Source organism: Mus caroli, unplaced genomic scaffold (genome assembly GCF_978045245.1).
Source record: "Mus caroli unplaced genomic scaffold, Mus_caroli_1 scaffold_16, whole genome shotgun sequence".
NCBI classification, from domain to species: Eukaryota; Metazoa; Chordata; class Mammalia; order Rodentia; family Muridae; genus Mus; species Mus caroli.
This window is the reverse complement of record NW_028227271.1, coordinates 78801853-78819055: the sequence shown is the minus strand read 5'-3', so window position 1 is coordinate 78819055 and position 17203 is coordinate 78801853. Positions and strand designations below refer to the sequence as shown.

At 45.2% G+C, this 17203-nt stretch overlaps 1 protein-coding gene across 1 annotated transcript in view; it reads left to right on the top strand.

Annotated features, from left to right (window-relative positions):
• Positions 1–17203, top strand: part of Myo10 (myosin X) — a 195787-nt gene that overhangs the window by 63049 nt on the left and 115535 nt on the right. The window contains exon 3 of the mRNA XM_021183593.3: positions 16859–17017. Coding sequence (XP_021039252.1) covers positions 16859–17017 — 159 coding nt within the window. The remainder of the gene's footprint in view (positions 1–16858; positions 17018–17203) is intronic.

Sequence of the window (17203 nt, the reverse complement as noted above, 5' to 3'; positions counted from 1 at the left end):
GTGTCTGAAGTGCACTAGACATTGGTTTAGCATTCATGAGAGAAGAATGCCCAGTGCTAAAATATTCTCATATTAGTGTTCTATGGAGGAAAGGCAGTGAGCTAATCTTTTCCCTTCCAGGAACAAACCCCTACAATTTCTAGGTATGTCCCCCAACCCTGCCTCACCTTTCCTTGCTAACAGGTGCTTTTGTAGGCCAAGTATTTTGAGTCTGCATGGACAAGAGCATCATTAAGAAATGTTCCGTTTGAGCTGGCTTTCATGTAAACCTGCTTCTCTTAAAGCCGTGCCATCTTTTGGATCTATTTCTTTGCCTGCTGAAAAAACATTTTAGAAAGGTGGGATTAAATGTGTGCTGTTCTTAGGGGCAAGAACCATCAGCCGCATCTAACATGCACGGAATGCGTGGCAGGCTTCGGGTTGTTTTTGTTTTTGTTTTGTTTGTTTGTTTCCCCAACTATTAAAATGATTGATAAAGATTGAGTTGGTGCTTTTCTATGTGGAGTTATTTATATCCTCCTGGGTGATATTCCTAAGTTACTATGATGCACTTGGCAAGATGACAGCTGGGTCCTGCAGTGTCAGGGGTGGTGTCCCCGCAGACACTGACATAGATCGGATCGGCTTCTCTGTACATCACTTCTAAGGATCAATTCCGAGAATCTGGGCTGACTGTGGTGGCATGAGCCTGGAATCCCATCACTCAAGAGGCTGAGGCAGAAGGATTGTGAGTTCAGGGCCTATTTGGACTATACATATACATAGGCTATGTTAAAAACAAAAACAACAACAAAACAAAACAAAACAAAAAAACAAAAACACCCTAAAAAGTAAAATAAAAAACCTGAGATTTTTTTTTTCCTGGGGTTTCAGAAACAGCACCTGTACACATAGTGTTTCATAGAAAACACAAGCTGTAAATGTGTAAATGCCATTGGGTGCAGTGTGTGTGTGTGTGTGTGTGTGTGTGTGTGTGTGTGTGTATGTTTAAAACTAAAGGACACTTGTGGTATTGTTGTTTAAGAAATTAAGAACTGAGAGGCAGGTGGATCTCTGAGTTCAAGACCAACCTAGTGTGCAAAGCAAGTTGTAGGACAGCCAGGGCTATTATACAGAGAAACCCTGTCTCAAAAAATAAAACAACAAAAAATTAAGACTTGCATTTGCTCTTAGTGTCTACAGTAAAGAAAAGTGTTCAGGTCTCTTCTTAAGCATGCTTAAGTTGGAAAAGAAAAATACTTTCTTATGGTTATGAATTAATGCCCATTAACACTGTTTCCTTGGTGAAATTCTGGATCAACCCATATGTACGCTGTGCTTCCTTCTCTGTGGTGGCTATTTACATTTAAATTCCTGTCTTAGGGTGATAGTTAATTAGTCAAATGACACCAACTTGCTTTCTGTAGGGTACTTGTGGTGGCATTGACATATCTCCCTGTTTTTAAGTAACTCTGAATTACCCTCTTTTGAATCTGAAATGGTGAAGGATATACTTTTCAGCCTTGCTAGAGGAATAGGGAAGGAGTGTGAAAGTTCCAGGCTGCGCCTGGTGAAAATGACAACCCCTGTCCATCACCCATAGGTAAGCCTGAGTGCAGTACCTGTGACCTGGATTTTCAGTACTAGTCACACCGATGATGCAGCTGACTGTAGCTTCTTAGAGCCATGACTATACAGGTGCTGGAAGCTAATCCAAGGAAGGCGGTGATGCCTTTTCTTGATGACCAAAATCTTAGAGAATGTTTTATTTTTATGGCAGTAGACTCCATGGAGCCAAGTGTCAGTCTTCCCGCTAGGGTGTGGGCGAGAAGGAATGAACGAGACTTGGCAGGTTCATTCTAGAACATTTTGTCTCACACCCAGCAATGATTGTCATCCTTGAATGACTTTAGGGTGGCTTTTAATGTTGCAGAAAAGCTCGGTGTGAAGGAAATTGCAGCCAGATCCTGTTTGGTCTTACAGTACTTGCAGGTCAGCATTTGATGTTCTTTAGCACCTGGAGGCTGACACCCAGAGAGTCCCAGGACACTGAATTTCCCCATCAAGAAATTCTAGGAGCACAACATAGTCCGGTCCCGTCTTTTATTTTTGTCATTTAATAACCACTACTGTCATTTTATGTACCAAAGACAATTTAGCATACACCCAACAGCAAAGATGTAGTCTCAGAGTAAAGGACGGTCTCTCACATAGAAATAACTAAGCCAAATGAGTAATTCTGTCATCTTACTGTTGACCGCTGAAAAATCTGTCTTGGTTCAGGACATGGAAATTCTGCAGATAATTCAACAGTATGGATCTATTACTTATGTGAACAAATCGTCTCAGGGAAAGGTCTACATCTGTGGCCAGCACTTTAAATATTCTCACACTTCTGCTTAAAGATGACATTTCGATCATGTTAACACATACATCTTTTTTTATTTGTTGTTGTTGATTTGTATGTATTTGGTTGTATGCATGTGAGGGGGTGGGTATGTGTGTGTGTGCATGTATGGGGGGGCAAGAGTGTAGGGGGGCAGGGATCCATAACTGGGGGTCTTTTATCTCTTTACCTCCTCATCTTTTGAATCAGTCTCTCTCACTACTCCTGGAGTTCACTGATTGGCCAGTGACTCTGGGGAATTTGCCTGTCTCTGGCCCTCATTCCTGGCTCCAAGGTTACAGACTCATGCTGCCATTATCAGCCTTTCCACAGGTCCTGTGGATCTAATCACATTCCCGACTTCGCAGCAGGCGTATTACCGCCTGAGCTGGCTCTCCAAACACATCAACATTTTGTGTTAAATCATCGAGTATTGTTCTTACTGAGACAATTAAAATTAGTCACATCTGAGGAGATAGATAAAATTTCTTTGGATTTCTTTATTTGAATAAAATCTAACTGGATAGTTTATATATTTTATAGACAATGTAAAGAATGGTGAGTAGAAAACCTTTACTTCTTAAGTGTCCTTTGAATCTTTTAAAGCCTGGACAACCTGAGTTAATAACTATTTCTTGGGGGAGAGATGGCTCAGCACTTAAAAGCTCTGACTGCTCCTCAGAACTTGTTTAAATTCACCAAATGTTTTCTTTTTCTTTTAACTTCATCATTAGTGTATATTGACTAAACAAGATTATAGAAAATACTGAGTTCTTTGTTGCCTTGCGTGCATGTAACTTTTGTCTTCAGTCCTACAGGAACTTTCGTAGTCTTGCCTAGGTGGTTATATCATTTTAAAGGCAGAAAGTAACAGACAAGGTGAACCTCAGAATGAGTGGTTGCATACAAATGAGAATCCGGAATGCAGTCTGTGCCACTTTTACGTTTTGAGAGGTTACCAGGGCACCTCCAGTTTTTCACAACAGCAGCCAGTTAGGTGCTGGAAGGTGAATTTAAGTCATAAAAACTTAAATCTAGTGAGTTTTCTTGCTTCATTTAAAAATATTCTTTTCTTTGAGCCACTGTTAGTTTTATAACCATGCATTTCCCTGTGTGCCTGTGACTGGAAGAGAAGACGAGAGCGAGGCAGACACATTCTTGGGTAATGGAAAAGGAATAAATCTTACACCACAGTTTCATTTTTCCTTTCAGGATCATTGATCTCCAACTTGCTTACTTTACTAAGGTTCCCAGAAGATGAACGTCCGTGTTAATGTCTGGCATTGATGCAATTGTCAAATATGCATTTTAACTGTGGTTTATGTAAAATAAACCCCTCTCCCTCAGCACTGGAGAGATGTCTCAGCAGTTAAGAACACTTGCTGTTCTTGCAGAGGACCCAAATTCAGTTTGTAGTACCCACATCAGGTAGCTCACAAATGCCTGTAAATTCAGGTTCACAGGATCTAACAACCTCTTCTGGCCTCCACGGGCACGTACCTGCATGTGGCACACAGACTTGCATACAGGCACTCACACACATATCAAATACATTAATTAATTATAAATAAATAATAAAATCTTTAAAAACAAAACCCTCATAACTAATGGATCAACTAGGATAAATTGGGATAAAGACATGATTTTTTTTAAAAGTAGACTATTATTATTATTAATTATTATTATTATTATGGAATGCTAGGTGTAGTTGTAAACCTGTGTAGTCCCAGCACTGGGGAGAACGAGGCAGGAGAATTGAAAACTGAGCACCATATTGGACCTACCCAGTACTCAAAAAAAAATATGGTATGAGTGAGACAGCTCAGTGGGTAAAGGCCCGTGTTGTACAAACAGGAGAGCCAAGTTTGGATCCCTGCGCCAAAGGAAGACGGGGTGCACCCGTGAGCCCACGCTCTGCTGGGTGGAGACAGGAGGAGAGCTAGGGTTTGCTCTCTGGCTGGGTGAAAACTGGGCAGCTCCAGGTTCAGAGAACTCGTGGAAGAGAGTGAGCTTCCTGCATGGTGGTCTGAGAGGAACACTCTGCAGATCTTTGCAGAGCAGAGGATGGGAGGATGAAGAACCCTCCGAGTGTATTGCGGGGATAGTGCAGGGACAGTGGGGAGGTGGATGTAATTAGCCAGGACCAGATTTGCTCAGTGAGTAGGGAGCCCCCACCCCTGGCCCCCTCTCCCTGTTTTGTGTCACTGGGCTGAATTAACACAAAGTAACACAGGTTAACACAGGTTTGGAGTTCTTATGTAATTGTATAATTAGTATTTACTGATGTCCTCACTCACCCTTCCCAGGTTACCTTGTACAAGGTAATTTGATGCTCTTAGTAAACAGCAGGGGACCTAGACGGTCCTGGGTTAAGTATTAACTCTCTGTTCCCATGACTGTTTTACCTCGTGACTTGGTTCTTGGTATGCTCTGCCAATCCTTAATGCAGTTATAAAAGCCTGTTTGATTTTAACTCGATTTTTGGTAATAGGTAGGCAAGAGAGATTGTCTCACTATCAGTTAATAATTTAGACAAAGAAGTCTCGTTGGGGGTGGCTGGGGGGATGCTAGGTAGCGAGGAGCATCGGCTGCTTTTCTAGAGGAACCGAGGTCAGGCCCAGCACCACCTCAGTGGCTCACAGCCTCCTGTCATTCCAGCTGCAGGGGATCCAACCTCCTCGTCTACACTCTTTGGACACATGCGCACAGGTGACATACAAATACACAAAATACATAAGTAATACATAGCTGACTAGGCCCTTGTAGGGCCCAGCAGATAAAGAACCATTTAAGTGAGAAAACTGTGTACATCCAGATGGAGCCCGGTGGCCCTCAGTTGGCATGCCCCCACAGGTGGCTGTTTCACCTCCAATTTGCCCACCACATATGTGACCTTGGACAAATGACTTAAGCTAGCTGGTCCTCACGCCTCATTCATACAACTGACAGAAGAATAGCACACTCCAAAGGAAGCTGATTGCCAGATGTAACATAAGTGTTTGGTAAATTATACCGACCGGAGTTGCCATTGTTTATGTGTCCATATAGATAATTTATATATAGTATGCACACATGCATGTCAGACTGAGTTACTAAGTCCTGTGAAGGCAGGTGATGCCCACACACTTTAAGGTGGAGCCCATGGGAGGTCTGAGGGGTCCGAAGGTCAGTGCTGGATCAGCAGACCTGCCAGGGAGTGCGTGGTGAGTGTGTGACCTGGGCAGGTGGCCTGGGCACGGTGTGTGAGCAGGGCAAACAGAATCCAAAGCAGCATGTTGCAGGGTGTACCCTCGACAGAGTTTTGAGTGACAGTAGGAAGAGCAGGTGTCTCATCTCAGTGGCAGTCTCGCCATCCTTCTGACTGCCCAGAGCCCAGATCTTCGCCTTGTGGGGATGGTGATGGACACTCGGAGCCATCGATTTCTGTCTCTGCTCATCCTTTGATTCGTTCACTTGACCACTGCTCTCGCAGTGTCTCCTCTGCTCTCGCACATTCCTGGGTGCAGGGCACAGCATCAGCACACCGAACAAAAGAGCTTTTAGCAAAGTTGGGCCAGGAAGGTGACCTAACCCCTGTCACAAGACTCAGAAATTACAGTTATTTCAACTTGGATAAGCCCAGGGGCATACTGTCTAATGTGTGCTATTATGTACAAAGGGTTTTCTATGAAATGATCTGTCAGAAGGCTTTACTGTGGGCTGCGAATCCAGGGTCTCACTGGCCACCTGCTTTCCTGCCTCTCACGCAGTGCCACCCGGTTGCCCCTCCCACCAAGATTAGTCTCAGGCCTTCAATGATTGAGCCCTCTTTGTCTAGTGATCAGATGTGGTGCGAATCTCAGCAGGAAAGACCATGGTTGCCCCTTAGTGGAGGAACTTAAGCAAGTGTATGCTTTAGAAATAAAACCTTCAAGTCTCTAGCTCTCTGGAGTCTGGGATAATGAGGCCAGGACAAAAAGATCATCATGGGCTTTTTATTAGACACACTGACAAAGCTTATTAATGAGGAACTGCATGAGAAAAGTCGGCGTAGAAGTCAGCCTCCATTGTTAGGAGTTCAAATAGAACCTAGCTTTGCGGGCTGGTGAGATGGCTCAGTGGGTAAGAGCACCCGACTGCTCTTCCGAAGGTCCAGAGTTCAAATCCCAGCAACCACATGGTGGCTCACAACCATCTGTAACGAGATCTGGCGCCCTCTTCTGGAGTGTCTGAAGACAGCTACAGTGTACTTACATATAATAAATAAATAAATCTTTAAAAAAAAAAAAAAAAAAAAAAGAACCTAGCTTTGCTGAAGGCACCTGACTTGGTCATTGGTGTCCTGCCCACAGTGTCTGCTGCGTTTGATGGTCCGTGAAGCCGAGAGACAGATGTGTCTGCCTTTTCCATCTGTGAGAAGTGGCGAACATTATACCTTTGCAACTGAGAGTTTCTCTCTATCTTGGCTTTTTTGATGCATGCCTGTGCATAATTTAAAGGGTATTTACATGTCTGCAGACAGATGTTGGTGTTCTTAAGTAAGAGATTTTTTTTTTAAGATTTTGAAAGTCTAGAGAGTCTCCCATGGAATTTTGGTCTAATTATCAGAACTGCCCGGTTTGTTAGTAACTTCTTCTGACCTTTGTACAGAAATGTTTTGTTCATTGAACAGACTTAACTCAACTCACAAAATAATTATCCACAACATCCCAGCTCTGCCATATAGTGAGCAGGTTTTAACATCAGCCTGGAACTCACTTGAAAATATGTATGGTGGCTATTTGCTTCTTCTCAGGTAGTCTTTGGGACTGTGTCAGTGGCTTGTGAATATTTAAATCCTTAGTTTGAGTCACTCTCGCAGATATTGATGACATTTGGAGCGCTATTATTTAAAACGTGGATTGACAGCTTGCCCCCTTTGTCCTCTACCTTGATTTCAGCCTCCATCTGGAAGACCTGTGTGCCTTTCTGTGCTTGGTGTGCTATAGTGATCCAGAAGCAGCCACACCTCTGGCCACAAGTACTAAAAACAGTACTTTCAGGAGGCCTTCTGAGCATACAGAGAATCCAGTGTTATGCCGGTTGTATGTAACACAGGGCAAACTATTCAACAGCTGGATAGATGGATGGGCTGTCTTGTGCTGGTCTTTCTTGATCCCATTGGTTAGTAGCAGACCTGCTGGGAGATGTTCTCAGCTGTACAAGTCCGTTCATCTTTTGCTGGGTCCTTCTTGTCTGTTTTGTCCTAACTGCCTCTCTTCTCTCCAGCCCCCTTTTATGTAAGTTTTGTTTGATGTAAAGCAACTTCATAGAACTTACTTGGTAAAATGTATTAGTTCAGTAGGCTTTAAAAAAAATTTATGTTCCAGAGTTGTACAGTCATCAGCAGAAGCAATTTTATAACATTTTTAGGTATTTAAAAAATATGTCTCTGTGTTGGGCTATATGAACATGTGCATGCAAATTCGCAAGGAGGCCAGAAGAAGGGGTCAAAGCCCCTGAAACCAGGGTTACAGATGGTCTAGAGCTGCCCAACATGGATGCTGATAACTGAATTTTGGTCTGTTGCTAGAGCAGTATATTCTCTTAACCACTAAGCCAGCTCTCCCAACCCCAACTTTCCATTTTAACCAATCATGCCTCCCTCCCTCCCTCCCTCCCTCCCTCCCTCCCTCCCTGTCTTCATTTGTTTGGGACATTTCAGGTAGTCATATAATATGTGGCTGCTCAGTGTATCCATCCACACATCATTCCTCTTGCCGGCTAAGTGACTTTAGGTTGGGTCCCGTCTAAGATTTTTCGGCCTTCTGGCTGATAGTGTTGATGTGAATACTTGTTTTGTGTGGAGTATGTTTTCAATTCCCTTGGGTATCTGTTCCTAGAAGCAGAATTGCCAGTTCACGTGGCAACTCTACTTGACTGTTTGAGAACCACCAAACTGCTTCCCAAAGCATCTGTACCACGGCGCATGTCCGCATGCCTGTACATCACGCCTATGCCTGTGCATCAACTCACAGGGCTTTCAAAGATGTTTACATGACCATCACGAGGTCAGGGAAACAGAGAATTTTGTTTCCTTTGATTTGGCTTTAGAGGCAAAGTCTTGCAACAGCCCAGATTTGGCTCCGACTCAGAGCCTTCCTGTTTTGGCTTCCCGAGTACCGGTAATGCAGGCCGTGTACCACCAAGTGTGCTGAGCCTTCATTTCTGATTTTGAGGGGATTTTGCCCTGAGTGTGGTGCAGTTTTGCTTTTTCCCCTAACCTGTGACTGGGCCCTTGTTGTTTGGGGCATTTTATTGTCACATCCTTTCCTTGACTCCATCCAGAGGAAGTCTCTTGTGTGGGTGTGGTCGCTGAGCGCTGCTGGTGCTCTTTGTTTTTGCCTCTGAGTAGAGATGAAGGCAGCACAGGTGAGGACCGAAAGCAGCCTACACAGACCCTGCACGGGAAGCAGGAGGCAGCGGGTGTTCAAGGCAGGCTGGGTGTGCAGCCGAGCTGAGCAGGGAGGAGCCCCTCCCTGGGCCTGTGGACCAGTAGGTTCAACAAATTCAGTCATGATCGGCTTATTGATCACGGCTTATTGACCGTGACCCTTCAGCTCTGTGGAAAGCATCACCCGGAATTCCTCTAGGTTTTCCGAGCAGATATTCCGGCTCTCAGACTGGACCATATTTCCAGTAGAGAATGCTAGGGGGTTACATCCTTTGTTTCCAGAGACATTCACCACCATCGCCTGCCTCTGCCTCTCCTCTGCTAGGCACGAAGGCATGTACTGCTCCTTTGAACAGTCGGTTTTCAATCCTCTTGCTCTGCTCCTGCTGCAAATACCAGGAAAACCGTCTCACCTCCTGCTATGAACTCTTGTTGGTTTTGTCTGGGGCTCTCATGTGGATCTCAAACTCAGAGCTCCACTTGCCTCTGCCTCCTGAGTTAAACACACAAGCATGCCCTGTTCACCTTCTCTTAGGTTATTAACAATGCTGCTGTTTTTAGGAGAACTTCACTTTAATGGCCTTTATCCTAACATCACCCCAGCCCCCTACTGCCTTCTCTTCCCCTTTTCAGGGGTTCAGATCTCTCCATAGATGCCATGGGGCAGAGCCAGTCCATGGGGACATTGTGGGAAGAGAATTCTCTCAAGTACCACGTTCCAATGCTTTGTTTCTGGCCTTGGTGCCTTTTAGTTTTTGTGCCTTAAGTTTGAGCCAAGTGAACCTTCGGCCCCTCTCTGTACATATTTTAACAAACAAAACAGCCAAAAATGACTTTTGGGTTTTGTCTGGAATCTGGAATCAATCAGACGCTATTTTTTCTTCTCTGGATTATTGCGCGCCTTGCGTGTAGTCTCTTCCTCTGCACTTGGAGACATGTTCACTTGACAAAGGCAGCCTAGGAAGAAGCATAGTGCTTAAGCACAGTCAGACTCGATTTTGCCTGTCTTCAAACCCGGGGCTCCATGTTGACTGAGGAAAGGCCACATCGTGGTCTTCTAAACTCCTGTGTCTGTCAGGGCTCATGGAGGCCAAAAGAGGGCACCAGATTACCTGGAGCTGGAGGGCCATGGGCTGGAGTTCCCGGGTGAACCACCTGGATGAAGACGGCAAGAACTGAGCCTGGGCCTCCAGCAAGTGCAGCCCGTGCTTAACCTGTGAGCCACCTCTCCATGACCCTCTGTCTCTGCCCTCATATTCAGCTTAAGGCAATTGCAAGGCAAGCAGGGGCTGAAAGAAATCCACAGCCGAGCCTTCGGAGTCAGGTTAGACAACAACTGCTGGTCCTCAAGGCATGATCACAGGACCAGCTGTGGGCAGGCGGTGTGCTTCCCTTTAGCAGGTAGTCGCTAAGTAACCAGTGCGGTGTTGGATGAAGCAATGAGGAGCCAGGATGTTCCACACACATTTCAGTCAAGGATGGATCCGGCACCAGGGCCATCAAGGAAGCTGCTATGGTTATCCACGCTCCAGCTCTGACCATCACAAATTCATCCTGCCCCATTTCCCACTCTGTCTTAGGAAGCCCTGGATTGCCACCCGCTGTTCCATGAACTGAAAGCCTTGTTATCCCCATTACTAGAAAGAGATAAGAAGGGTGAGAAATGACATTTTGGGTGGTGAGTGTCAAAGAGGCTTTTGTCTGGGTGTTGGCCCTGGCAGGCAAGGATGGAAGGTGAATAGGGGAGCCCAGTGCCATTTTCAAAGGGACTGCTGCTCAGCTATAGGTGGAAATGGTCTGGCAGAAGCGCAGGTAACCTTAAGAAGATGCTGAAGAGAAGCCATATTGAGGAATTAAGGCTTAACTTGGAAATCACTGATTTGGTCTGCGATGGAATCTCAGTCAGGATGGCAACAATCAGACCATACAACTGATAACAGTCAATTGATCTTCTCAGACCTCTGAGTTGCTTCCTGGGGTGCCCAGGAGTGCTGGCTCCTCTATGACAATACCCTTCTCACACGAGAGTCCAGGCTTCTAATGACCCTGTGTCAGAGATGAGAGTGGGGATGGAAGTCTCCACTGGCCCACTCCTGTGGGGTTCAGGGCCACCAAGTCCATCTGTCTCACATTGAGCAGTCCCTGCTTTACAAGGAGGCAAGATTACAGTCGCTCCTGTGATGGGCATTGCCAGCTGCATCTGAAAAGACAGATTATTTGGTTAGAAATAGTTATTCTAAGAGGTTTTTAAAATGTCACTAAAACCACAGCATAAAGCTTTATGTTCATATGTATGTATATATTTTACGGATGGTGTACATATGTCGGGGGTGGCAGATGGGTTCTGGTAGGGTCAGTTCTGCTGTCCCCAGGCTTGCAAAGTAAACATGGTGACTACCAAGGCTGGGGGATCTTAGGTCATCAGGTTTCTGGCTTTGGGAGCAGTGCAGGCGACATCCCTCAAGGACTAAGGAAGCACACATGCCTGGCCATGAGACCTGGGTACATGGGTGCGTGCCACCACAGCCAAATGTAACTTCTTTATCATTAAGTTCTTTGTTTCCATCCACACTCATTTGTAAGCAATTACAGAGGAAGCTCCCAGGAACCATTTGGCTAGTCTCCTTCCCAAATGAGAACTGACCCATAGAACTGAGCACAGCAAGACACTGAGACCTGGAGGTGAGCCAGGGCATCTCCTGGGGAAGGCACCCATCCCACAACCCCTCAACTGCCCTTTACTGCCAACTTCCTGCCCTCCTGCTGGTCCCTCTCTAAGCTCTTGAAGCCACAGCCCGCTCTTCTTGATGTGCAGTGCTGTCAAGTAGAATCCCACAGCCTGGAATATTCCCCGACTGCCTTGTTTTTGGCTTCAGCTATCAGGAATAAAGCTGATGTGAGTGTGTGTGTGTGTATGTGTGTGTGTGTGTGTATGTGTGTGTGTGTGTCCGTGTGTGCTTTGTTCAAACAGAAGTTTCCATTTATCTAGAATCTGGCGCCCAAGTTGCTGGTGAATATTCGTGCTTTTAAAATGTAAACCGAGTGTTGTGGTATGTGGGTGTGGACTACAATCTCCCCATGGTTTATCTTAGTTCTGTGATGAGGAAGCCATCCTACAGAGGTTGTTTCCCTCACACTCAATTCTTCAGTGAGGAGGCAGGGCCTAAGGAGGCTGCACACGAAAATCCCTGTTCTTGATAGTCAGAGACCACATGGCGGTGGAAGTAACAAGAAGGCTTCTGATGAGACGTGACTGAGTTTTCTTTGCCCTGTAGATTCTCCTTAGAAATGACCAGCTTTTTCCTTCCTTAGGAAAGTGATGGAGTTCAGAGAAATGGGAGTCCACAGGCAGGCGCAGGAGCGCGGTCTGTGGGAGGAATAATTGCAAGCTCTGTGGCACAGGAGGGAAGTTATTATCAATTGTAGATTTCAGAGTCGTGAGTAGAAAGGATTTGGGGTATTAGCAGCACAAAGAGACTGTAAGAGTTTGCAGTGGTAGATTTAGTGGCTATCCTGACCTGGCTGGTGTGTGTGCTAAATGCATACCAATGTCTTAACGGTGCACCTCTCGAAGATGTAGCCATGATCTCCCACATAGGAAATTAAAAAGAAACATGTACACACATCCCTCATTTTAAAAAGCTCACCCTCTCTGACCTCATGCCTAAATTCAGTTTTGAGGTCTGGCTTTTCACTAAAATTAAGTATTCTGAGATTTGGGAAGGGGTCGCTCTTCATTCTAACTATTGTGCCAGTTACTGTATTAGCTCAGTCCTTTCTTTAAGAGGGGACAGTCCTGTATGGAGCATAGAGGCAGGGCACAGGGACCTGTCATAGCCCTGTTCTCTGTCCCCATGCCAGACCTCTGTCTTGTGTCTGCTGCCCAATTGTCCGTCATCTGCCTCCCATGGCTCCTTCCCGTAACAGGGAAAGGCCCTGGTACGGCTGCTCATGGGTTTCGATTGCTTGCCCATTTTCCTATCACTCAGTGGCTTGTCAGTGCCGGGATGGCACCACCCACAGTGGTGCCCCCACAGACTTGCCTTTAGTCTAATTTATAGAGACATTTTCTCAATTAAGATTCCCTCTTTCACAGCCGGGCGTGGTGGCGCACGCCTTTAATCCCAGCACTCGGGAGGCAGAGGCAGGCGGATTTCTGAGTTCGAGGCCAGCCTGGTCTACAAAGTGAGTGCCAGGACAGCCAGGGCTACACAGAGAAACCCTGTCTCGAAAAACCAAAAAAAAAAAAAAAAAAAAAGATTCCCTCTTTCCAGATTTTTTTTAGATTTGTGCCAGGTTGACAAAAACCAATCAGCATGATGATGGTAGTGCTGCTGATGGTGGTGGTGGTGATGATGATGATGGTGGTGGCGCTGGTGCTGTTGGTTCATTGCTTGCAATGGGAGGAATCTGTTATATCACTCTGTACTATAAAGAATTCCACATAAGCATGGAGGGCCAAGTTCCAGGCAATATCTACACTATTTTGAGGTTAAAAACAACTTGGTTAAAGTGACAAGTCTTTGTGCTTGATGGTAGTGACACATACCTTTAATCCCAGCACTCAGAGGCAGAAGCAGGTGGATCTCTGAGTTCCAGGCCAGCCTGGTCTAGAGACTGTGTTCCGGGATAGCCAGGGCTGCACAGAAAGACCCCATTTCAGAACCTTTGACACTGCCTGTGGCTTTCTCAGGTGTCTGCGTGGGCGTCTGGCCATGGGGATGTTGGGGCACTTCTCCATCCAGGTGCCGCCACCTTGGCATTCCTGCCTCTTCCCTCTTGATGCCAGGAGCATCTTCCTCTTCTCCCCTATGCCCTGATAAGTACAAATGTTTCCAGACATTGTCCATTGGTCCTTGGGAGGAAAACAGATCTGCTCCTCCAGAAAAATTCTAGGCTATAGTGAAATGAAGTTGCCACAGTATAGGCCATCCTGTTTCCCATGTGTTGATCTTAGTAGGATTTTTTTCCATTTTAAATTCTCTCCTGTTGGAAAAGGTAGCTTTTTTTTTTTTTTTTTGTCTGATGTCTCCTAATGACATCAGTAAAAGGAATCTATTAATATTATTTTGAACTATAAAATCTGTCACAAAAGCATAGGGAGAGGTGTTTTGTGCTATGTCTGTATTGTTTTAACCTAATAAATAACTTGAGGGCCCAACTAATTTCTGACTAATCAATGTGTGCCATGTCTTGTCTACTTGCATCCAGAAGTGGATGCAGGCCTGGGTCAGCCTCTCAGAGTTGTGTTTTAAATTCTGTTGATGGGTTCCTTGTATCCCACTCTCTTCAGTGATCTGGTCGACTCATGACCATTGGTTCATACCTCTGCATGTCAGTCAACTTATGACCATTGGTTCATACTTCTGCATGTGGGCTGTTTTGTTCCAAGGTTCCATTTCCTCTCAGTTGATTTCCTGGCTATTAATCTTCCCGGTTTGCTCATTTTTCTCTCGTTAAAAATTTGTTACAGTTGTTTGTTTGTTTGTTTATTGTGTATAGATGTGTGCATAGAGGTCATAGGACAACTTGTAGAGTTGGCTTTTCCCATCTATCTTGAACATTCTTATGGTTCTCTCTCTCTCTCTCTCTCTCTCTCTCTCTCTCTCTCTCTCTCTCTCTCTCTCTCTCTCTCTCTCTCTCTCTAGCACATGAGTCCCAGGGCCACGCTCAGGACCTTCAGCTTGGCTGCAGGTCTTTTCTGGATGCCTGCTGAATCCATTTGTTTTGCCGTTTATTAATCATTCCACCTTTCTCCTGGTGTTTTCCTTATTGATATAACTCAGTTTATTCTGACTTCTTTTAGAAATCCATCTTGTTACTGCATTGTGGCGCTCCCTCATTCTTCAGAAACAATCCAATGCTGGTTGGGCCTGAGCGGGGCCTGAGGTGGGAACGGTGGTGCTGGCTCGAGACTGTTCTTTCCTCAAATGGCTTTGGAAGCGATTTGTATTGAACTCCAAGGAGCTTTGAGACCACAGAGCCTTGAGCAGTTTCTCAGGGCTGCTTTTGACCATGTTGGTCATTCCTAAAGAGCAGTCTCCTGACAGACACAACACAAGGCTCTCATGCCCACTCCTGAGCTAAGCAGGAGCTGACCAGGCTAGCCACCTTCTGCCTTGCACCCTCATCAGCACACTCTGTGGAGTGCCCTGTCCACATGGGGTGTTTCTAGAACACCAACCTGGACTGGCACCCTGGAGGGAAGCAAGCTTGAGAAGGGCAGAGGGCTTGTCTAGGCTGCCCCAAGGCTACTGCATCCATTGCTGGCCCACGTGTCTTTCATTTTCTCCTTGGTGGTTATGACTCAATACGGAAGGCCATGTGTTTCCTGTCTCTGGGATGTCCCGGTGCCGTTTTCTTTATAGCTTGTTTTTCTAGATGTGGTACACCCCATCTCCACTCCCTCAGCAGCCTGGGGCTCTATCCAGCTCATGGTGCTTATGTGGTAGGGAGGGCCCTCCATCACCTGAGGGAGGGCAACTGGGCTCTGTCCTCAAGTGAATGTCTACCAAACAGCATCTGGGGAAAGTAGTTCTACCTCAGGGGGAAGGGTGTGTACATGTACTGGCCTGGGGAAGTTTCTCAGGGCTGGTTTGGACCAATTTTTGTGGTACATCTGGTATAAGTACCACTATTAAAGTTTTATTTTCTTCTAGAAAAATAAAACATGCCACTTGTACCAAAACAGCTGGGTTGGCAGTTTGGCAGTTCAGCCTGGTGATCTCTTTTGTAAGAATATATCATTTGTTGCAATGTAGGCAGCTGGTTGATACTTGATTTTAAATCCCAAATCAAAAACCTCTTCAAACATGGCAGAAATGGTTTCATGTGCCTGTGTGTGCACATGTGTATGTGTGTGTGTGTGTGTGTGTGTTTGTTTCATTTATATTCTTTTTAAAAGAATCTTTTGGTAATTTTGTTTTATTTACAGGAAGCTTTCATGGCTTAAAAACTATTAACTATACTCTAGTAGGGGTTGAGGATGTAGCTGAGCCTAGACCTCAGTTTTGATTGCCTATACTGCAAAAACAAATTCAACCTCTGAACATAAATGAAGATGTGGACTCCATAATAAAGTCACTTTTATATGTGTCTATGTATGTAAAGTAGGTTGGACTTGGTCAACAAACAGAACACAACTGGCTGTGGTAAATCCTATGGTCATTTCTGGTGAAACAGCACCAAGTAGTTCAGAAAGAATCCCAGTAACCAACCATACCATGTGATCATTGCTTGGCATGCACGCTGCTACATACATGTAGCACTCATTGCTTGAACATGTAAGGTCGATCATCTGATAAACCAAGAACTCATGCATGCTACATGCCTTGATGGAGAAGGACTACTGACAGCGTTGTCTACTTATTGATGCAATGACTCATGACAGTCTCATAGCACATGGAGGGGACTATTTAAACTGCTGGAATTAACAATCTGTGTAGTTTAATATACTTTAATTGAGGAATTCTGCTATGAAGTTTTGAAGCCACTATATGATCCAGAATGAAACTGTAGGAAACCAAGCTCCAGCCTAAAAAAGCCTCATCATTTTTTTTAAAGAATTTTGTTTTTATGTTTATGTTTTTATTTTGTGTGCATGAGTGTTTTTCCTGCCTGTGTGTATGAGCCTGGTACCCTTGGGGTTCAGAGGAGGCCATCATCGGGTCGCCTGGAACTAGAGTTACAGGTGGTTGGAGACTCCCATGTGGGTTCTGGGAACCCAACCCTCATCCTCCACAAGAAGAACATGTGGTCCTAACCACTGAGCCGTCCCTCCAGCCTGTAGTTAGTTCCCTGATTTTTAAAGAACCATGAAGAGGAGTGAACTGTGAATTTTCAGTTTTGTGAGTCTCAAAGGATGGTTGCTACTTGGCACAATATCTTCTAAAGTTTACTGTCAAAAAGAAAAAAGAAAGTCTTGCTTTAGAAAATAGATTGAGTAAAGAAAATGGGGGAAAAAAACACATTTTACAATTTCTGAAATTTAGAGCGTTTGTTCGGAGGTTGATTTCCTAGTCTGAGCACCTCTAAGGAAATCATTAAGTGCAACTAAAGGTGTCATTCATTTGTGCCTGCAGGTGTTCACCTACAAGCAGAGTACAATCACCAACCAGAAGGTGACAGCTATGCACCCCCTGCACGAGGAGGGCGTGGACGACATGGCTTCCCTGGCTGAGCTCCATGGGGGCTCCATCATGTACAACCTTTTCCAGCGCTACAAAAGGAACCAAATCTATGTGAGTGCTGCCTGCGGCTCCTCGGGTCCGATGTGGAGCACCATGGGCTTGCTCAGGCTCTGCCAGCCCTGATGTCTGTCTCCAGAACTCCACCCCTCATAGAAAGAAACCTCGAGTTTGAGTATTTGTCTTAACTTCCCAAGAATATATGCTGTCCTTCAAGCACCTCTCATTAATTTCAGAAAT